This window comes from Eleginops maclovinus, chromosome 20, assembly GCF_036324505.1.
Source record: "Eleginops maclovinus isolate JMC-PN-2008 ecotype Puerto Natales chromosome 20, JC_Emac_rtc_rv5, whole genome shotgun sequence".
Classification (NCBI taxonomy): Eukaryota; Metazoa; Chordata; class Actinopteri; order Perciformes; family Eleginopidae; genus Eleginops; species Eleginops maclovinus.
The window spans coordinates 3,075,665-3,098,492 of record NC_086368.1 but is presented as its reverse complement, the minus strand read 5'-3'; the positions used below and the strand labels follow the sequence as shown (position 1 = coordinate 3,098,492).

The following is a 22,828-nucleotide window of genomic DNA, read 5'->3' as shown; positions in this document are numbered from 1 at the left end:
GCGTAAAGAAATATTCTGACTACAAATTAGAAAAATATACATGGCAGGATTTCAATTTCCAACGTTGACTTATGTTGACATTGAAAAACGAGTCTGAGGGGATACTGTTGTAGAAGACTAAACGACAGCAGATCTGAAAGCAGGATGGAGGACACGGTTTGAGAGCTTTTCATAAACTCATCATGAGGTTAATTCTTGCTTTGGGATGAAGAGGCGTGGTTTGGCTGTACAGTAAGCCTGGCAAATACTGTACATTCAGCAAACCTGCTGAGTCGAGTTTTCTCAGCAGGATGCGAGGCTCATCGCCTGGCTTACAGAATTGAGAAAGACTTGACTGCTGAAGATATTTCTTAACACATCGTTGGGAGGAATCACTTCTTATCAAGTTGTAAAGATTAGGGATTTACAATGAAAATGTGTTGTCTGCGCCACACAGTGTCAAGGTTACGCAGGTTTTGGGAATGATGCTTTCCTTCACACTGAGATAAGAAAATGGATATCTGTTGTCTGTGCGGTGAACCGTTTTCTATTCTCGCTTAGCAGTGTTCACACATGCAATGAAAAAATGTAAACGTTGATTTTTATTAAATGTATCATGTCAACAGATTCCACATAACCATATTAGATTAGTTAAAAACAATAATATCAAGAGTGGCTTCACTTTTCAATGTCGCAAACATGACCTGACAGCATGTCGGTTTGTCATGTTGTCAGACAGAATGCTTAATTGGACAAAAATAAACTGTGTCAAGAATTTGGTAAAGTGTTTGCACATTTATTGGTCATTTTAGAATCAGTAAGCTAAAGGAACGCTTACAATCCTTTTTTTGACAAGTAGTGACTGTGCCCTGTTTCTGCAGAGTAGGAGCAATGTGTGCTATTCAAAGTTTACTTAAATAACGTGTCACATGTCCAAATTCCACCACTTTGAAATCCACCCACCTAGTGTAAACAGACACTGTTCTCAGATCGTACATGTTCTCTTTTGTAAATAAATCTTTCACAAAGTGTATAATATTCAAGGTTCAAGTGTTTTTATTGTCAGGTGCACAGTAGCTCCAGTGTAGTTATGGCAATGAAAATCTTAGGTTCCTTTGTGCACGCTATTTCTTTACAAATGATAGGAGGTGGAGGCATGTCCCCAGCATTCCTAGTGTAAATGACACCTATGGTATTAACCGTTAGTATTTATAAGACTACTTAGTCTATCTGAGCATTTTATCTCACTGCTCTTGAGCGAAGCGAAGAGAAGAGCTGATACAAATATTGCTTAACTAATTTATTAGGTAAAATTTCATACATATTTTTATCAAAAGTCAATATTCTCCAAAAATACAACAGAATTAATTTACAATCAAGAGTGAAAGCCAGCAGTTTTCATGTAAAGATGCAAATTGAACAATCATCAGAAAGTATCTATAGAAGGAAATATACATTTACATAGCATTACTGTTTTTATACCACTATAATTATATAAAGTACAGCACAATGCATTCATTTATTCATACACTTATTGTTCTATTGATTTAAATGTATATAAATGCCAGTTCCCTGGTGGTATCTGCTAACTTGTGCTAAAGCTGCCGATGTTACACTCTGCAGTTGATACAACTTTTGTTGTTTGTCAGGAAATAGTTCCAGCAGTTGTCGTTCTGTGGTCATGTTATGTGTGTTGAAGAACAGATGACTCACAGCAAGTAATTAATGCGCTTTAAAGGTGTTTGAAGCTTCTTCACTAGTTTTTCCCTCTAACTGTGTTCACTTTCGACTGAAGCCCAGAATGGTTCTACTACTACTGTACCAATGAATGCATGCATATTTGCACCAACAATAAGTGAAACAACAGGGATCTATATCAACCATGAGAATCAAGACACTTCAGTTAAAGGTTTTAAAATATATATATTCTAAAAATGATTTTAAAGCGTGAATGTGTGTAAAGTAAACACATCTGAGCTTTTGTATAATCAGTAGAGTAAAAAGCATACAGTACAGATAGATGAGAATTAAAACCTCTGTTTCACCTTAAGTGATGAATGAACTGAGTAAAAGTGTATCAGTGGTTTGATGACATGCTGTACCTTCCTCCTCTCTCCTCTCTTCTGAAGTTCTTCCAGCAACACCTCCCTCCTCGGGGGGGGAGGGCAGCAGGGGAGGCTTGCTGTGGTCCCGGGGCTGCTGGATCCTGAAGGATCTCCTCTGCATTTAACCCATCCTAGTACTAGGAGCAGTGGGCAGCTATTGTGCAGCGCCCGGGGAGCAATGGGGAGGGGGGATTGGAGGTGTCCGGTGCCTTGCTCAAGGGCACCACAGCAGGGCCGAGGAGGTGAACTGGGACCTCTCCAAGTAACAGTCAACCTTCCATATTTTCAAGTCTGTTCGGGACTTGAACCGGCGACCCTACGATTCCCAGTCCAAGCCCCTACTGACTGAGCCACTGCTGGACATTAATCAGAAGGGTGGTTGATACATCTATCGACTCACTGTGTGCATTGTTGACCTGTATTTGTGGCTAACCTGGGGGCTTATGGGTCCAAGGCATTGATGGTAAACGACAAAGTTCCTGGTAGGCAAAAATCCAGATGTTCCCTGTCTCCTTCTCTTCATTTTCTGTCGCCTCTTAGCTGTCAACTTTTGAATAAAAGAATAAATGTGGAGAGGAGAGAGTTGAGAACATGTTTTGTGCATTACTTTACATGTTATTCAGCTGTTATCTTAGTGTGCCTACGGGAGCAATTTAGGGTTCAGTGTATTGCCCAAGGACACTTCTACATTTTGACTGCAGGGGATGGGATCACAGTCGCCCATGTTTGGTAGTAGACAGATGGGACAAAGGGTTTGATACGTATTTCACTCTGCTTGAAACCCAAAGAGAAATGTGCAAGATACAGTATCCAATGCAGCAGGGGAGAGTGGGGTAAGATGAGACAATTTTTACTCATCTTACTAAAGAAACCTAACTCAACTTCAGTGCCTCATTGGGGGTTAAGTTAAACCACTGGCTCAATTTACCCCACAGACACTTTTTGGGAGAAAAAAATGTCTAGTTTTCAATTCATGCTAACCTTTAGCTAAATGATTCTCATGGGTTACTCCTTGCTAAATAACCAACATGTATGATACATATTTTCAGATCTGGATACATTGCTTTGAAAGAACAGTAATTATACCTGACAGTTAAAAATATGTACTTTGACGGGCAGAACATGGTTATTGTGAATTTACCACTTTAACATGTGCTTCTCTCCACCACAGCTCAATAGAAATGTCGGGGGCTTCCTGAATTGATGATCATATTACAACACATGCACAGTTCACTAAATAAAGTGGGTGGGTACCAACTGGCTCATCTTACCCCACTCCCCACTAATGACAACTGTGATCTGAAACAGTACCATGCACAACACTATTCTTTTTCTTTTTTACTCTTTTCCTAATTCTGTCAACGCCAACAAAACTAAGAGGACTCATGGCCTAAATGTGACTCAGTCAAGGCCGGGCTGTGCTGTCTGTCTCTGACCTTGGCATGGCTTATCTGCTGTAGCCTTGGCAATGTTTGGGATTTTTTTTAACCCTCCCCCTCTTCTAAATTCAGTGTAGTTACTTGACATTTAGTTTTTTGGTACAGCTCATGAATAAAAGTATTATTAAACTAATAATCTGCTCAGTTTTGCTGGTATTGAGCGGATGAAGTCCCCGAAGGTGTGCTTTTTTTATCAGTTCACACTATCTGAAACAGATGTTCACATTAAAGAAACATGTTGAGGAAACACAAATAAACCAGAGGTGTACTACTTCAAGCTGAGCAAAACAAATAGAGGTTCATAAGAGATATCGTTACAAAAAATTCAGTTGGGTAAAAGAGATACCAACTCAAAGTATTTCACCAGGAAGTTACAATGTATAAATAGCATAACTTGTCACACTGACATAGAGGACAGTAGACGGGCAGAAAAAGACAGAAAGACTATTACACAAAATTAATTCCACCACACAAACCAAGCGCTCCATTAGGGTTAAAACACAGAGCACCAGTGTCAGTTCTGGGACAAATGTAAAACTCCAAAGCCACAACAATAGGCAAAACAAGAGAGGGTCATTGGGGAGAAGTATTCTAAAGACCTCTACAAAAGTAAGTAAATCAAGTTGATTCAAAACAAAGTTAGACAATATAATCAGGCATCAGGAATAACAAGAAGCCTTTAGACTATCCAATCACACAACAGAGGTAACAAACACACTAAGAACGTTTAATTAAAAAATGCTTGTGGCTAAGATTGCATCATAAAGGAAATGTTGCACAACATCACATCCATGCTGCAAAGAGCTATTTCGAAACTGTTCAACATGCTGCTGACTGTGGCTGCTGGATACAGTACAGTTATTCACCTTAAATTATAAATTGGAAATAAATCACACCCTAATGACTACAGAGGTCAACGGTAACCTTGATTGTTGTTCTGTAGTATTCTAAATGTCAGGATACTAGCCTCTAATTAAGAAAAAGACACATTTCGTAAATGATAAATTGGCTTTCAGAATAAAAGAACCTCCCATCATACAGGTGCATCTCAATAAATTAGAATATCGTGGAAAAAGTTCAATTAAAAAAATTAAAACTCATATATTATTATGGATTCTTTATTATGAAATATGTCAAGCCTTTATTTGTTTTAATCCTGATGACTACGGCTCACAGCGAATGAAAACCCAAAAATCTGTATCTCAGAAAATTAGAATATTGTGAAAAAGTTCAATATTGTAGACTCACTTAAATCAGCTGATTAACTCAAAACACCTGCAAAGGTGTCCTGAGCCTTTAAATGGTTTCTCAATTTGGTTCAGTAGGCTTCAAAATCATGGGGAAGACTGTCTATTCATAGAAAGTTAAGAGGAAGGAAAATGTGTGGTAGGAAAATGTGGACAAGCAACAGGGATAACCGCAGCCTGAGAGGATTGTCAAGAATAGGTCATTCAACAATCTGGGGGAGCTTCACAAGGAATGGACTGAGGGTGGAGTCGTGCATCAAGAGCCACTACGCACAGAGGTATCCAGGACATGAGCTACCAATGTCGCATTCCCTGTGTCAAGCCACTCCTGAACCAGAGACAACGTCCGAAGCGTCTTACCTAGGCTAAGGAGAACAAGAACAGGTCTAATGCTCAGCGGTCCAAAGTCCTCTTTTCAGATGAAAGTACATTTTGCATTTCATTTGGAAATCAGGGTCCCAGAGTCTGGAGGAAGAGTGGAGAGGCACAGATTCCACGTTGCTTGAAGTCCAGTGTGAAGTTTCCACAGTCAGTGATGATTTGGGGAGCAGTGTCCTCTGCTGGTGTTGGTCCACTGTGTTTTCTCAATCCAAAGTCAACGCAGCCGTCTACCAGGAAGCTTTGGAGCACTTCATGCTTCTTTCTTCTGACAAGCTTTATGGAGATGCTGATTTCATTTTCCAGCAGGACTTGGCACCTGCCCATGCGGCCAAAAGTACTAAGACCTGGTTTAATGACCACGGAATTACTGTGCTTGATTGGCCAGCAAACTGGCCTGACCTGAACCCTATAGAGAATCTATGGGGTATTGTCAAGAGGAAGAGGAGAGACACGAGACCCAACAATGCAGTCGAGCTGAAGGCCGCTATCAAAGCAACCTGCGCTTCCATAACACCTCAGCAGTGCCACAGGCTGATCGCCTCCATGCCACGTCGCATTGAGGCAGTGATGCATGCAGTGCATACATATGAACATTCTTTTCGGAAGGCCGACATTTCTGTTTAAAAAATAGTTATTTTTATTGGTCTTAAGTAATATTCTAATTTTCTGAGATACTGATTTTTGGGTTTTCATTAGCTGTAAGCCATAGTCATCAAGATTAAGACAAATAAAGGCTTGAAATATTTCACTTTGTGTGTAATGAGTCCATATAATATGAGTTTAATTTTTTCATTGACTAAATGAAATAATAAAATACTCATTTATTGAGATGCACCTGTATACACCTTACACACATTAATTAACATGAATTTCCATCGGAAGAAAGGGGGAGAAAATATTCAAAATCCTTCAATGTTGAAGCACCGTTTTTGGTACTAGGACAACAAGATTAAACAATCAAAAATCAAATAGAACAATTTAAAGATCAGAACAGTTTAGGTTTGACTGACCTCTGGTCAGAGACAGCATGGAGTCCATCATCTTGTCTGTGTTGGCTGTAATAGAGAAGTCAAATGAACAGTGTTACCATCTGAAACAGTGACTGAGATCAACTCCAGGTACCTCCTGGTCGTGGTAGTAATATAATATAATACAACACAGTAAAACAAAAAGACATGATTGAATTGGATGCTGTTAAAACAAACCCAAAATCTGTTTCACATGTGGAGCATACAGGTCCCAGATCTAGTTTGCATAGATTTCACGTGGTTGTTTCCGTGTAACTGTATCTATTATCAAAATGATAAACCCACCTGATTATAAATTACACCTCTTGTATCCGTGCAACAGATTTAACAATGACAGGTTCCAAATAAACTTAAATAACAGGGGCAGAGAGAGACCACAGTGGTGTGCCAATTCCATTTGTTGCAATATGAAACATCAATTACTGCTCAGGGTTGTTGTTATGCTTATGAATGTCACTCTAAACCCCACTGAAAAAATTAAACGTTGACTTTAATTAAATGTATTATGTAAACAGGTTCCACATACAGTAACTGTATTAGGTTAGTTGAAAGCAATAATATTTAGTCAAACTTATTTTAATTTTTTTATATAAACCTAAAATAGTTGCTTTCAACTAACCTAATACAGTTATGTGGAACCTGTTTACATAAGCTTTGTGACATTTGTTGACATAACACATTTAATTAAAGTCAAGGTTTCACTTTCTTTTTTTGTGTGCCCACACAGACCTCCGCCCTCACCATGATACCATCTGCACTTTCTTTACTCTCTGCTTTGTTGCACTTTCTAGTGTTGGACAAAATGACATTCAACTCAAAGGTATAGATGTTGTTGTATGTAGATGTATATATGTGTTGGAGGCACTAATGAATACTGTGGAAGCAAATGTTTAAAATGTATCCTGTGTTGTGTAGTAACACAGCTTCCTCCTCAGAGAATGTTTATGGGCTGTCTGTAGCTCTACTGTAGATAACATGCTTTACTTACTGCTGCATGACTGAACAATAGTTGTTGTAGTAAACCTCCGACACTCCTGCAGCTTGTGTGTGTTCAGATATTATCGTGTCAATCTCTTACTGTTTATATATCCACTATTGTCTGTGTGAAAAAAGAGGAAACTATAAACACAAGTAGAATCTCCACAAAGGTCAGCTGTTTCACAATTTAGATGAACTGCTGTGCTTTGAGGACAACGAGAGTTGAAACCAAAAGCAGATGTGTTTATCTGTATAATAGTTGTTTAGTGGTGCTTAAGAGGTGACTGCAGACTTATTAATGCTATATGTTTACAGTGGCAAGAAAAAGCATGTGAATCTTTTGGAGTTTCCTGGTTTCATGCATAAATTGGTCATTAAATGTCACCTGATATTCATCTCAGTATAGTCAAACACAACATTGAGCTAATAACACACAAACATAATATGTCATGCCTTTGGCAACAGAGGCACTTGTGGAACAAGTAAGGGAACTGGTCTGGAGTGGTAAAACCTCTTTTTGCAGCAATAACCTTAAACAAACCCTTTGGTGTTCCAGATCAGACCTGCACAACATTCAGGAGGGACTTTGGACCATCCGTCCTGACAGAACTGCTTCAGCTCAGGCATATTCTCAGGGTGTCTGGTGTGGACGGTTCTCTTGAGGTCATTCCACAGTATTTCTGTTGGGATAAGGTCTGATAAGGTCCTCTAAAAGGCACTTCTTTGTATTAAGCCAATCTGTATTACATTAACTTGGATATGTAGGGTCATTGTCCTGCTGCACTACCTAACTACTGCTGAGCTCCAGGTGGCGGACATCCAGTCTGTCATTTTCCTGTAAGATATCTGGATCATCTTGAGAATTCATTTTTCTTTTTTAATGAAGGCAAGCTGTCCAGGCCCTGAGTCACCAAAGCAGCCCCACATCCTGACGATCCATTCACTGACCCATGCCACTCTAAAGCTAGGAAGCTCATCAGCTAGTACCAAATGTAACCAGTTAGCTCTAGCTAGCCAGAGCAACAGCAATGCTAACGTTATTCTGAATCAGCTCTACAGCTGCTGTTTATACAGTATTTTTATTTAGTTCGTGCGTGATCCCAAACACCTTGCGCTTTTTCAAATGACCAAAACCATTTGATTCTCAGTTAACAAGGGCCTTAAGGGGCCTATCAAAAGGACTCAGGTCCCAGGGCCCATAGTGCCATTATTGATACTGCCCTTCTACTACAGAGGCAACATTAAGTCTTATTGTGACATGCTGTTGATCTGTTTCATTTTCAGCCCTTTGAGACAGTTTCTCAGTGTTCTCATCCTCACTGCAATTTGAAAAACAAAAAGAAAACACTTATATCGTTTACTGTTTGAATAATTCAATAACCACTGGAAGGATTGCTGTGACAGTTTAAATTCTGCTGACCCCTGACTTTTCTTTCAGTGCCACCAGCAAGTTGACGATTACGTTTTTAAGGACAAATTCTCGCGACTATTGGACAGATGTTGACCAGTAACTTGGTAAATATATTCAGGGTGCCCAGAGAATACATTTCAATGACTATGGGGAACCTCAGATTTTTCCTGCAGTGGAAACAGCAAATGGAAGGTTTCCTTTATATGACAAAAATGTCGAGACACAAGATGCTGTGGCACAATCTTTTTAAATGAATGAATCCCACTGATAATCCCAAAGACTACTGGATGGATGTTGATGATATTCATGTCTCTCTCTGTCACTGTGATTTCTGGGCTTATCAAGTACCTTTGGACATTAGCCTGGGCTTAACGAAAGTAATATAAAGTCACATGGCCGACCATGAGCAAAACAAGAGGTGCAGTGTGAGTGGGAGAATAGGATTTAATATGGAAAAGACTTGGATGTGCTTCCCTACAAACAATTAATTTGCTTTGCTACACTGAAAAAGCAGAAACGATGAAATGATGAATGATCTAACTTCATTCATAATGGTTGTCCCCCTTAAAGCACTTCATTATATGGAACGTTCTTCACATAAAGTTACCTTGCCTCGAGTCTGCATAGCTATTGAACCTTGAACAGTATGAAAGGTTGCTGACATTACTCATTAGAAAGTAATGACTATTAAAAGAAGGCAAGGTTCGCTCAGGGAGTTATGGAGTGAAGAGCAAGGATTTTAAAGAGACTTTTTACTTTTCCACCACGACATATAATCGGATCAGAAATATCATGTACAGGCTGCAGATTTAGTCACCAGGTTAAATATTTGTGTTGAATATTTCAGCCTACACGGAGAGTAAAGAACCAAAACTCCAGAGAGATCGGGATCAGAGGTCTGAGGTACAGGCCCGGTTTGAACTTTGAATCTCTGTTTTATCGTCCTTCTTGAATCTCTGTTTTATCGTCCTTTACCATTAAATTCATCATAAAGGAAAATGTGTCAACATATTGAGGTGGCAATAGAGGCTGTCTGTAAAATGAATCCCTCTGATTGGCTGTTCAGCTTAAACCTATAGCCAAGATAAGAGACGGCGTGAGGACACACACAGTTCCTTTTTATCTCCATCTCATCTAATCGTTCCAACACTCCAAGTTTAGAACGAGGCAGGAAATGCATTTAACACATCATTCAGATTGTTTTGCCTTCAGATTGAGAAGTCAGACTGGAAGTCTAACATTTGACACATAACTCTGTACTGAAACACACAGAATTGGCAGCAGCTACATTCCCCTACTTCCCAATTTGAAGCATTGCAGACTAACATACCAAGGACAGGGTTAACCACGCGCTCCAGCACACACACCTCACTCTGCATCAGCCAATTGGTTTTGCTACTCCCTCACTGACCCAGGTACACCTCTACACCTGATGCTATCCTGGATGAAAAACCGCAGAAAGAGAGTAATGTAAAGTAACAGAAGCTTACAAATCTGGAATTAGTTATTGTGTTGCACAATGCAAGTCACTGCAAGTCGCTGAACTTCCCCAGAGCTCCGAGATTCAACTTGTACTGGTACATTTAAAGTCTGCTGGAAGGGGATGAGATTACTGATCTCACAGACACTGTTCCGTCTGTGCAGAGCTGGTTCAATGTTCCATCAGAGCTTGGTTATGTGTGGCACTTTTTGATTTATCATTAATGTCCTTTGGCCTTGTCTTGAAGCGAGGCCCCTGGTCAAAATTCAGTTTAATAATGTTTCAGGTGCACACTGTGAAGCCAGCCGACACAGCAACACAAACATGCTCAGATAGGATCAGGCTTTTCATTAAAGATCATCAAAGTCCAGAGGGCTTCAGGTCTGTGGCACTTGAAGTAAATGTCAGTGCATAACGACAGGATTCATCATTAGAGGAAACAGGAGCAGTTCAATTGTTGAGTTATCACACTGTGATCCTCTGAGACCAATCTCAGGGGAATTTGCTCTGGAAAGGGAACAAAAGATAACAACTGAGTAGTTAATGTAAACTCTCATGCATCTTATTACATCTGCGGGAGGTTCAGTCAGAGCATGCTTGTGTTTCTTCTAGAAACACAAGCATGAATATACTGAATATATAGTGATGAAAATATTACACTTTAGGATTGAGTGTATTTTGAAAGAGGTTATGAACTTAAAGATCCAATGTGTCATAATTCTCTTCAAATATTAACAATGTGGGACATTTAAAAGTAATTGTTTTACTGTGTTGTGACATATCTTTGTGCAGCAGCATTTTACAGACAGCAGGTGGTTGCTGTGACTGCACCCTGTGGAGTTGGTTTTTTTTGCACCTCTATTAGCGCTATTTCACATTGTATTTACAAAAATGTATTTGCGGTAAGAATGGAAATGCAGTTTAAAAGACCTAATGGAAACCATGTCACTGGTGGTATACGTACTAATAATAAGTAAGCAAGTGTCAGTAAATGGGCAAGCCATGATGGTAATAAAATGGTTAAAGATAATATCCATTTAGCAGTGTTAGACCTTTTCTTTTCTTTTAGTATCACATTTGAACTCAGATTAAGATTATGGCCTTAAATGTTTTTGTTCTTATGTTACATGACTCGTATAAAAAGTCCTTCCACTAAGCTTGCAAAACTTTAATAATAAAAACACTTCATAATAAACAGGTAAGATTTTGTATTTGTGTGTTTCTGTGGATGCTCGTCCTCAGATGAACCAGTGATTTTCCTCTCTGCACCATGGCTGCAAAACAAAGCAGTCCCATCTGAACACTGTGTGTGTGTGTGTGTGTGTGTGTGTGTGTGTGTGTGTGTGTGTGTGTGTGTGTGTGTGTGTGTGTGTGTGTGTGTGTGTGTGTGTGTGTGTGTGTGTGTGTGTGTGTTGTCTTCCTTCCTCTCTTCCCCACATCCACCTACCTTTATGAAGGTCACAGGATGTTATTGATGGAGCTAAGAGGTGTTTAACTGTGCTGTAGAACAGTTTTGCGGTGCTGTTGAACTGTATTACTGAGGTTTCTGTCCTTTTGCTACTTTAAACTTCAACTCCGCCAAATTTCAGAGGCAAATATCCTACTATTTACTCCACTACATTTTATTTTTTAACACACACAGTTACGCAGTATTACTACTTTATTCAACACAATATTTCAAGTATCTAAATTCGGTCCACATTGAGAAAAATACAATTCTAAACTTACATGTATAAATGTATGTATAAAAAAATGTGATTTGCATCACATTTGATGGTAAAACATGCCCTCTGCTGGTCAGTATCTCTAAAGAGGTAATCAGGATGTAATGCTGTGAAGTTACTTTCTGTTCCATGCGTTCACCCCGAGGTTCATTTAATATTTAGGATGGAAGCATTAGTCCAAAAGACATCCCAACCTAATGTAATCGTAGGGTTTGAATCTCTGTTTTTTGAACTTATTGTAAGTCAATTTGGATAAAAGCCTCATCCAAATGAAATGTTATTTAATGTAGAAAATGTAATGCAATTTACAAGACATAAGATAACCCTTTATCGAGTGTCAGATATATGCTTTGCAGGCTTTGAACTTCTTCCTGAAGCTGTCTTTTGGCTGTCTTTGCACAACTATATCCGTCACTGAGTGCACCACCAATGCTGTTACCCCTGTATTAATGGATGATCCAGTACCATCTTTATAATAATGATTATAATTATACATTAATGCATTCATCAAGCAATTTATCAGGTGCTCAAAGATGTTTTCCAGAGGTAAAAAATACGATAAAAGTCAAATTAACATTGAGCAATAAAAAACACATTTAGCACAAGTACACTACATTAATCACACATTAAAAGCTAGTCTGAAAAGGTGAGTTTTGGTCAGTGTTTGAAGGTGAAAAAGGTCTATGGTACGTTTGCCATGACATGGTAATGATCTACTATACAATAATGGCAACAGTGGCAAAACAACAATAATGTGGGGATAGAATGAGAGGTATAACAACTGGTTTGATGTTTGGTTCCTGCTCAGGCCTAGCTCTATAAGCACCAGAGACAAACGCTGTGAGTGGACATCTCAGGAGAGTGTGGAGGATCTATGAAGCACTTTAAATCCTCTCATCAGTCTGAAGCAGGCAGAGCAGCAGTTAGCTGAGCTTGACATTGACCTGCACAGTCAGCTCTGTTACTGCCCCGAATCCTTTAATGGCTGGCCTGTACCCAGTGAGTTAGTATGATGGTAGGATGATAATCAAATGAGTCATGTTCAGTCTCCTTGCTGTAAGGCCTCACAGTACAATATAACTAAATACATTTGAGTGCCCAGATTAACACATGACCAAAGGATACTAACGATTATATGTACCCTGGTTATAAGTATATTTACTTTGAGTGTGAAGTCACCAGGGACTGATAGAAATGTTTGGTGTATTCCCAGCCTCAATGTGACTCTGAATGAGCCGTGGTTCCACTTTACTGGAACGGTCAGTAACCTGGGAGAATTTGGAGATGTGTGTGTGTGCATGTGAGGTTGGGAAGCAAGGGAAGAGTTGTGTGGGGTAAAGCAGTCACACACAAAGGACGTAACCAAATATGATTTATCTGACGAGATCAAGATAGTAAGCAAGGATAGAAAAGACGGTGTGAGGACACACACACAGCAAGAGGAAAAGGTTCTGTAATGCATCGGGATGACTATTAAATGTATTTGAATTGCATAATATGTTCCAGTCAGTGTAGCTAACTGAAGGAACAAATTAACTTTAGAGTTAAACAGTCATTTAAGTCAAGTCTATGTAGCACAAGTATGGTATAATACCATACTATACTATATATAATACTCATTGTGATGGAAACTTCTGGAGCAATGGAGAGGAAACTCAGAGAGACACAGGAGGGCTGGAACTTTGATGGCAAACACTGAAGGTTTATTCTGAAGTTAAGGGATGGAGAATTGACAAGACATGTGCTGCAGCCACGAGTTGGCAGAGCAGTTTCTGAATTCTGAAGATCTCTTCTGCAGTCCGAGGTTTTAACCAGTTCAGTGTGTTATTCAACATTGCCTCATCAGTGAGAGTTAACAAATATGGACCCTGAATCTAACGAAAGCTGTCGTCCATGGAAAAGAACCTACGTTCCAGATAAGAAGGGCTTCTAGACGACCCTGAACAATAAACTATCTCAGGTCAGTTTGTGCTCGGTCATAGACTGGCATCAACAAAGCGCCCAAGCTGCCCCTCCTTAAGGGAGATTACAGCAACCCCAAGGTCTAAAGACCTATGCCATGGGAACGCAGACTGAGGAAGGAGAAAATTATGAACTAGGTCAAAGGTTAAACAGAAAAAATATTCCCTAACACTCATGACCCTCCTACTAAATTAAAATAAATTGTGTTCAGTGGCATATGCTTCTGAGTGAACATTACACTATGAAGTGATCCAAATGCAGAGAAACACTGTAATCAGCGGGGAGGAGCGCATCCTCCAGGCCCAGATTGATCCTCAGCTCCTGTTGAAGGGCCACAGAACTGATCCTGCTGGTTGGGCCTGTATAGTATTTTGTGTGTGTGTGTGTGTGCACAGGCTGACCAGAGTATATTCCAGATATTGAGAAATACTGAAAATAAATAAGTGTTGCATGTTGCTTTGTACCTGTGATAAGCCATGCCTAGCAAGAATGATCATCTCTACAATAAGGAAGATAAAAGGGCTTGTGCTGTCCTTTCCTTCCTTAGCTATAGCTGATTCTGTCAGAGGGTCGCACCGTGCTGCAGCAGACCAAGCTCACATGATATCCTTAAGATGTTTACCCTTTATCCTTTTGGGATATACTCGATTTCTTGAAACAGTTTTTGTTCTAAATACCACAGGTCATTAGCAATATTGCCCTTAGTCTTTAGTACGCTTGACTTAATCAATATAGATACAGCCCCGGCATAAATTAAGACCACTCTTATTGTTCTTAAATCTTTATCTCTACATGTATGGCAGCTATCCCAGTACCTGTTGAATTCCAACACAGAGAAAACATTTTCAGTAGTTTATAGAATACAATAATACAAAATAAATAAACATTTAACTCAAAGACATGCCTATGAATAATAAAACCATAGAATCTGATAATGCTACAGTGGTCTCAAGTGGAGCTGTATTTATATACACATTTAAAATATATATAATTAGCATCAAACCGAAAATGCCAAAAACATAATAGTCGTGCATCATGACTTGTGGGAGTCCAATATAATCACAATCAACTGGTTGCCTTTAAATTCATGCAGTCATGTAGAAAAACACAAACAGAAACACTCACCCAGTCACTGATAGCATGATTAGCTTTCACGGCTGGATACAAACCGTCCCGTTGAGGGTGTGAGGGTCGGTGTGAGAACTGACAGCAGGACTGATTTGAACTAAAACATGACAGATGCCGTTTGTTTGAAATCTGAGATTTATTGTTTTATCAACCATATATATATATATATATATATATATATATATAGTGACTGACAAAATAAGTCACCTTCAATTGTTAACTACTTCACACACCCCTAGTTAAACCAGGTCAAAGTAATTCAGCAGAGGTCAGTACGATTTCTCAGCACAGTTTGTGCGTTTAGTTTTTACAAATATTGCACCCAGCTGTAGGCCCTCTGCAACATAATGAACAATTCCAAACCCAGTGAAATAAAAACCTGTTTGATCACTCTGAATGTGTTACAGAAGATAGATAACAGACAGCGGACATCTCAAGCCAACAGTTGTATGTGTGGCTTACAACCCCCCCCTCCCCTCTGTATGGAGCTCCATTGCCATGTCCTCTAATAAATGCGAAATCATTTAACAAAACCTCAACTGTCACTTATCTTACATGAGTTTATCTTGTGTTAATTATGTGAAGCCAAATAAATGAAGAGTGATTAACGTCACAATGAAGGTTTCAGTTGTTAGAAACAAGTAAAGAAGCAGAGTGGCGAGTGCTTCCTGGTTCTATGGTCTGTAAATCGGGTTGGAGAGTTCAAAGCGCTAGTGCGAGCTGGACTCCATGCTCGGTCTAAACACTGTCAACCAGGTCTCCTGTCGAGACCGTTTGCCGGAATATACTCAGAAAATGTTCTATCCTGTTCAAAAAATGGAGCTCCTCCTCTACAGTGTTGTATATTTCAGAGCTGGATTTGTCCTGCTGACGCCTTACAGTCAGCCAGTGAAGCTCCATACAGACAGTGACAGAATGGGACAGAAGAGGTCATTACACAGCTTCAAAACAAGAAAAACAGAGCCCATTCAAAGCACAATGATCCTGTCGCACTGTCTGTAACGGACTCCTAAAGGCAGAAGTCCAAACGAGGAGAGAAGAGTCATCAGCTCCAGGGTTTACATGGAATGTCCTTAAGGAGAAAGTCCAAAATGAGTAAAGAGTACTGGGTCCTCTTACGTGATGTCCTTCTGTCTGGGAGGCCTGTGAATGTTCCGGACCACACACTTAACCATCCACTCTATGCCTTCGTTCACTCCATCCCTGCATCAAAGAAAAAGACAGCGTTAATCAAGGACTAAAGGAAGGATCAAGCTGGCAGAGCATTTTCAACCCGGATGGTGTGCTGCTGCGCTGCTGAAAATAAAGTTCTGATGGTATGTGCACAGCTGGTATTAACAGAACTAAGAGCGTGCAAGAGAGACGTTAGAAACCATGCTTAATATTTCTATACCATCCGTCACTAATAAAGACACCTACAGCAGCTCTGTTGGTGCTCAGCGACTCGAACTTGAGCTGAAGACGGTTGTATTCTTGTTTGTCCAAGCATTTTGATTTAGGTAAGCTAACTTTTTACTGACTATGAACATTTTTATAATGCTTTAATTGTAATGATTTACAGTTGCAAATCAACACATACTTTCTTTGGCTTCTACTTCCCAAAATGAATGAGCTTTACAAAGGATATGTTTCCTAGACTAAATGAAACTGTGTATTTAATAGGTTAAGTACCTCACAGGGAGAATTCACCCCTAACCTCGCTGCTTAACAGAGTGTCTAGAGCTGCCTGCCAAGTTCCTTAACTTTCATCCCTGCTTCCCTCACTTGCGTCTCAGTCCCTCCCACCAGGGATGCATGGAGTGATACCACACTAAGAGAGAGGAAGCAAGAGCTGTGTGTTTTAAGAGCAAAGAGAAATCCTTTCCGTTTGTGACGAGGGCGGCAGTCAGAGCTGCAGAGAGAGTTACGAAGGAGTTTGTGTTAATGACAAAAAAAGGCACACACTTATCACTGACAGAGCAGCAGCAGTGTGTGTAACCTGTTTCACACACACCTGGACTAATAACACCCTTCCCTCTGCAGTAATCTTCTGTACCGTGTCCTGCTGGGCACACCTGTTCTACCGGCAGAATGCGTTTTTATTATTCCTTTAGTTATAAACGTCTACATTTATTGATATCCTACATTTGGAGTTCATAATCTACTAATCCAGGATATGATCATGGTGTATAAATCACTGACTAAGCTTGTTTTTATTTTTCCCACTTACAAAGCATGTAAAGTCTGTAATTGTTATCATAGCTACTCTTCAACTGTGAGAGACGGAATCTAAAACAAAAATCCAGAAAATCCCATTGTGTGATTTAAGTAATTAGTTTGCATTTTACTGCATGACATAAGTATTTGAAACATCAGAAAAACAGAACTTAATATTTGGTACAGAAACCTTTGTTTGCAATTACAGAGAGCAGACGTTTCCTGTAGCTCTTGACCAGGTTTGCACACACTGCAGCAGGGATTTTGGACCACTCCTCCATACAGATCTTCTCCAGATCCTTCAGGTTCCGGGGCTGTCGCTGGGCAATACGGACTTTCAGCTCCCTCCAAAGATTTTCTATTGTGTTCAGGTCTGGAGACTGGCTAGGCCACTCCAGGACCTTGAGATGCCTTCTTACGGAGCCACTCCTTAGTTGCCCTGGCTGTGTGTTTCGGGTCGTTGTCATGCTGGAAGACCCAGCCACGACCCATCTTCAATGCTCTTACTGAGGGAAGGAGGTTGTTGGCCAAGATCTCGCGATACATGGCCCCATCCATCCTCCCCTCAATACGGTGCAGTCGTCCTGTCCCCTTTGCAGAAAAGCATCCCCAAAGAATGATGTTCCACCTCCATGCTTCCTGGTTGGGATGGTTTTCTGGGGTTGTACTCATCCTTCTTCTTCCTCCAAACACGGCGAGTGGAGTTTAGACCAAAAAGCCCTATTTTGGTCTCATCAGACCACATGACCTTCTCCCATTCCTCCTCTGGATCAGATGGTCATTGGCAAACTTCAGACGGGCCAGGACATGCGCTGGCTTGAGCAGGGGGACCTTGCGTGCGCTGCAGGATTTTAATCCATGACGGCGTAGTGTGTTACTAATGGTTTTCTTTGAGACTGCGGTCCCAGCTCTCTTCAGGTCATTGACCAGGTCCTGCCGTGTAGTTCTGGGCTGATCCCTCACCTTCCTCAGGATCATTGATGCCCCACGAGGTGAGATCTTGCATGGAGCCCCAGACCGAGGGAGATTGACCGTCATCTTGGACTTCTTCCATTTTCTAATGATTGCGCCAACAGTTGTTGCCTTCTCACCGAGCTGCTTGCCTATTGTCCTGTAGCCCATACCAGCCTTGTGCAGGTCTACAATTTTATCCCTGATGTCCTTACACAGCTCTCTGGTCTTGGCCATTGTGGAGAGGTTGGAGTCTGTTTGATTGAGTGTGTGGACAGGTCTCTTTTATACATGTAAGGAGTTCAAACAGGTGCAGTTAATACAGGTAATGAGTGGAGAACAGGAGGGCTTCTTAAAGAAACACTAACAGGTCTGTGAGAGCTGGAATTCTTACTGGTTGGTAGGTGATTAAATACTTATGTCATTCAATAAAATGCTAATTAATTATTGAGTACCTATGATAAAACTTACAGACCTCTACATGCTTTGTAAGTGGGAAAACCTGCAAAATCGGCAGTGTATGAAATACTTGTTCTCCCCACTGTATATTTGTATATAAAGATGGAGAAAGTTTTATGCAGTCCGTTTTGTTTAGGGCTGCTCGATATCAGGAAAATTTGCGATATGCGGTAACACTGCTGAATACTGCGATGACGATATCCCTTGCAATATTTAAAGGGGCCATAATATGCTTTCCCAGTTATTACCCGTCCCCTCGTGTGTTATGTAGGTTTTTTCTGCATGTGAACGGTCTGCAAAGACACAAACCTTCAAAGCACCCCCTGTAGCGAGTAAACTATCACAGAAAAGATGTGTCCGAGCACCCCCAGAACGCCTCGTTGGATTCTCCCTTTTTTGTCTTCCGGGTTATGGTGACATGGGGAGACAACTGACGTCGACTGACTGACGTCGACTGACTCCACCTGGGGGCCAATCAGAGTGTCGCACGCCCATACCTATAGAACAATAGCCACACCCTCTGCCAGGCTACTATGTGTTGTAAAGCTCAGATTCAGTTCAACATCGTATCCAGTCATGCCAAGAAAGTACATCTGTGCCCTGAAATGCGAGGGGAAATCTCATCTGTTTGCCTTGCCTACGGCAGAACCACGAAGAAGTCAGTGGTTGAAATTTATTTTTCACACTGTTCCTTCAACGGTTGGAAGTACTGCACTGTGTGCTCGGTATTTCCACTTCAGTAGGCATCATGGCGCAGTTTCCACAAGAGCACCTAAATAACAACTATGTACAGTTCCGTTAGTCAGCGGACAAACTTTTTACTGTGATATAGATAAATGATGGCGCAGTGATAACATAACATCTGAAATGTAAGAGCGATTCAAAATAATAACTTTCCACTGGGAAACTCCTGCTGTAGTGTAGTTTGGGACGGTGGATCAGGTCCATCCCGTTGGTCTGTCTCACTTTCAGGATCGGACTCCGGTTCAAATATATTGTACCGACCCCATTGTAAGACATAAACACTGATCAGATGTTACCGCAAGGCTGTGTAACCACTCTGTTAGACAGGGGCAGAGCCTCTCTGCTGTTTTACCAATGAGAACAGAGTGGGCGAGCTGACCAATCAGAGCGCACTGGGCTCACAGAGAGGGGGGTCAGGAGATTCCAACAATCCGTTTTAGACAGAGTGTGGCTACAGAGAGGCTGTATGAGAACATACTCATTACTCAATGTGATTTTGGAACATTGAACAATGTAAATCTATTCTAGTAGACCTCAAATATGAAATATGATCAGTAGAAATGGCCATGACATCTCTCCTTTAAAATTCATTGTTAATGTCTTCCTGCTTTGGATTCATTGCCGACGTAACCCAGGACAGTGGACTTTGCACAAACTGAAAATATTAAAAACATGATCTAATCCAACAATATAGTTAATTCTTATGTTATGTATATATATTATTTTAAAATGTCTTAATTCTCTCCTTTACAACATTTTCTGGCCATCTGTTTCAGACATGAATATATAATTATTTCCTTTAAATATTATAATTTAAGTTGCACACTAACAGGGGAGAGAGGGCAGCAGTGCTTATAAAAAAGGTTGTTCTTCTCACCAAGTAAAGATTTGTTTGGTTGGTAGTTGCAAATAATGCGCCTTCAGAGGACATTTCAGCCACTGCCATATGTTTTTTGGAAATCCAACCTTCAGATTACAGAGCAATCTTACCCTGTCAGAGCAGTGCAGGGCTGGACTAAACAATCTCTCTTTCCGATCTTCGGGGCAGAGTCGCTGAAGGCTGTTTTTATGTCTGGCACAGACAAACAGTCCTGAGAACAGAGGGAAAAGCAACGGCAAAGAAAAACTTTTATTTTCTATTTTAGTAAGGCAAGCCTTGACGCTTTCCAATTGCTCGTACAGTCCACCCAACAGTTAAAAAAATAAAGATTATTTATTTTCCCTGAAATAAAACAGCAAGAACCAACAAATGCTTATATTTCCTTCCCATTTTTGCTAAGTATGACATTAAAAAACAGCTTATTGTGAATCAATGGTCTAAACATAGAATATAATCTGTGTTTTTAAATAAATCTGCATTATTCTGAACATGGTCTCATTAAGTTAAATGATCATACAGTACCGGTACATCCTGCTTGTTGGCTAGCACGAGGAGAGGGACACCTTCTAATGCCTCATTGCTGATCATTTTCTCTGCAGAAGACGAGAGTCACATTATTAATTTAACATTAAGCTAACATAACACACTACACCACTAAAACATCGTGGGTATTTTCAAATGATGAAATGTCTAAGCAGAGATAAGCCTACAATGTTGATATTTGAATGGAATAAAGTCACAGGCCATTTTATTTCAAACTATAACAGAAGTAACTCACCAAAGGCCTCCTTCGACTCTGACAGGCGCTCTTCATCAGTTGAATCTATCACATAGATGACTCCATGGGATTCAGCATAGTACTAAATATAAAAGATGAAAAATATAAACAGAACATCAGAAACAAGTCAAAAGTAACCGCCATTTTAAAGGACAATAATACCAGCGACGGTACAATTTGCTACAACTGCTGAAGGTGTAGCTAGAAGTATACCTGCCACAGTCAGGGAAGTCTGATGTACCAAGATGTAATACTTGAAGCTACAAGTGTATTTAGAAATGAGTAATTCTGTCTCAGAGGGTGTGGTGTTGGTGTTGCATTCTTCACTCACTTTGTCCCACAGAGACTGGAGCTCGTCCTGACCTCCAAGATCCCAAAACATGAGACGAGCCTTGCCCACATCTATTGTACCAACTGTGAAGCAAAGTGAAACATTAATAAGAAATAAGAACCATAGATCATAGGGAGGAATTGAGTTTATCAAATAGGTATGCATGAAATGATTATGTTCATAAGTAACGATTAGATCAGTAAATTACAATTGGGCGGCAGTGTTTTAGTCTGTAGGGACTTGGACTTCGGACTGATGGGTCACCAGTTCACGTCCTGATCAGAACAAAAAAGATAGAATGTGGACTGGTACTGGAGAGGAGCCAGATCACTTCCTGGGCCACTTCCAAGGTGCCCTTGAGCAAGGCACTAAAAAAAAAAAACTGCTCCCTAGCGCCGGCTAAACTGGCTGCCTCTCCACTCTGGATCCTCTCAGCGCATGTGTATACTGTAACTGTGTGTGAATTGTATTGTATTGTCAATTTACAAGTGTTTGCGCATCTGTGTGTAAAAAAACAAGGTGGGGATTAATGAAGGTCCATCTTCTTCTTAATCTTTGCAGTTTGCATTCAAAACAACCCCCTTTAACATCCACAATGCGATTGGCTTTTGCCTCAATCGTCATTGTGCACTCCTCTGACAAGCTGCTCAATGAACCATGTTACTGGATTTGAGAAGAGAGGAGTAAACTGTCAATTTACCGGCATATCAGAAAAGTATTCCACCCTAAGCAGTCATGCACACATACAAACATACAGAAACATCAACTTACTGTTCAGGCCAACCGTGGTAGTGATCTTTGATAAATTCATTCCCTTATAGTTCTTACTGAACTTGGTTTTGGTCTGTTCCAGAAAGGTCTGCAAAGAGAGACAACTGTGAACTTAACACACAATACCATATATGTATATTCAGTGATTCACGTGACATAGGCTAATATGCATATACACATTATTGTTTCATTAGTACATAGCAGAAGTAAAACAGTCGACTAAGCAGCATAGTTATGAAAGCAGCACAATGCAGAACACAATCACCAACACTCAGCGAGGACCAACGAGTTAGCGTTCACCCAGCTGTAGGCCCAACACATAGAAACATCCAATTTACCGTTTTCCCAGCGTTGTCTAGTCCCAGGATTAAAACACAGTATTCGTCCTTTTGGAACATGTACTTATATAAACCAGATAATAAAGTATACATCTTGAAAGAAATATGTAAACAACACAACTACTTGCTAACTAGTCTTGCTGATATTAGCTTGATAGCATAGCCTAGCCTTTATATGAGGGCAAACACAGCGCCACGCGCGCCTGTGGCTTCATTATTATCAAATGTAACAAACACGTCTATAAACGCGACTGAACAAAAGTCGTAGATACATGAATAAAGCCCTAAGAGTCTTTGTTTGCAGCTATTTTCCTACTCTGAAGCTCTATAACGCCACCGAAGCTACGTGGAATCTAACCAGGAAGTACTATCACTATAGGAATTGTGGGAAATGAAGTAAGTGGTACATCTTAGGCTATCTTGTCATAAGGCTGCATGTTCAAATAAAACTACATTTTCCAGAAAGCATTGCGGTAATTTGTATTTTTCATGCATCGTGACAACGTTAAAGGGAAAAT

At 40.3% G+C, this 22,828-nt stretch overlaps 1 protein-coding gene across 2 annotated transcripts; it reads right to left on the bottom strand.

Annotated features, from left to right (window-relative positions):
- Positions 1 to 13,453: 13,453 nt before the first annotated feature.
- arfrp1 (ADP-ribosylation factor related protein 1) lies at positions 13,454 to 22,701 on the bottom strand. 2 transcript variants are annotated; one of them, XR_010168243.1, is made up of 7 exons: positions 22,311 to 22,701; positions 21,973 to 22,060; positions 21,202 to 21,284; positions 20,871 to 20,952; positions 20,615 to 20,685; positions 20,090 to 20,303; positions 13,454 to 16,065 (listed from the first exon to the last, which is right to left on the bottom strand). XR_010168243.1 is itself a non-coding variant. In XM_063911393.1 (7 exons), exons 1-7 carry the CDS (start codon positions 22,401 to 22,403, stop codon positions 15,978 to 15,980), a joined length of 606 nt encoding a protein of 201 aa, XP_063767463.1. In that variant the 5' UTR covers positions 22,404 to 22,698; the 3' UTR covers positions 13,454 to 15,977. The 2 variants fall into 2 exon arrangements, 1 of the variants encoding a protein (XP_063767463.1); XM_063911393.1 differs by having other exon boundaries at positions 20,203 to 20,303; positions 22,311 to 22,698.
- Between the last annotated feature and the right edge of the window lie 127 nt (positions 22,702 to 22,828).

Excerpts from the sequence above, each read along its gene's own strand:
- arfrp1 (XM_063911393.1), bottom strand. The coding sequence starts at position 22,403 with ATGTATACTTTATTATCTGGTTTATATAAGTACATGTTCCAAAAGGAC. Across the intron at positions 20,304-20,614 it reads CCAACAAGCAGGATGTACCG|GACTGTTTGTCTGTGCCAGA; the intron begins GTACTGTATGAT and ends CTCTGTTCTCAG. Across the intron at positions 16,066-20,202 it reads CCCTGCACTGCTCTGACAGG|GGATGGAGTGAACGAAGGCA; the intron begins GTAAGATTGCTC and ends TCTTTGATGCAG.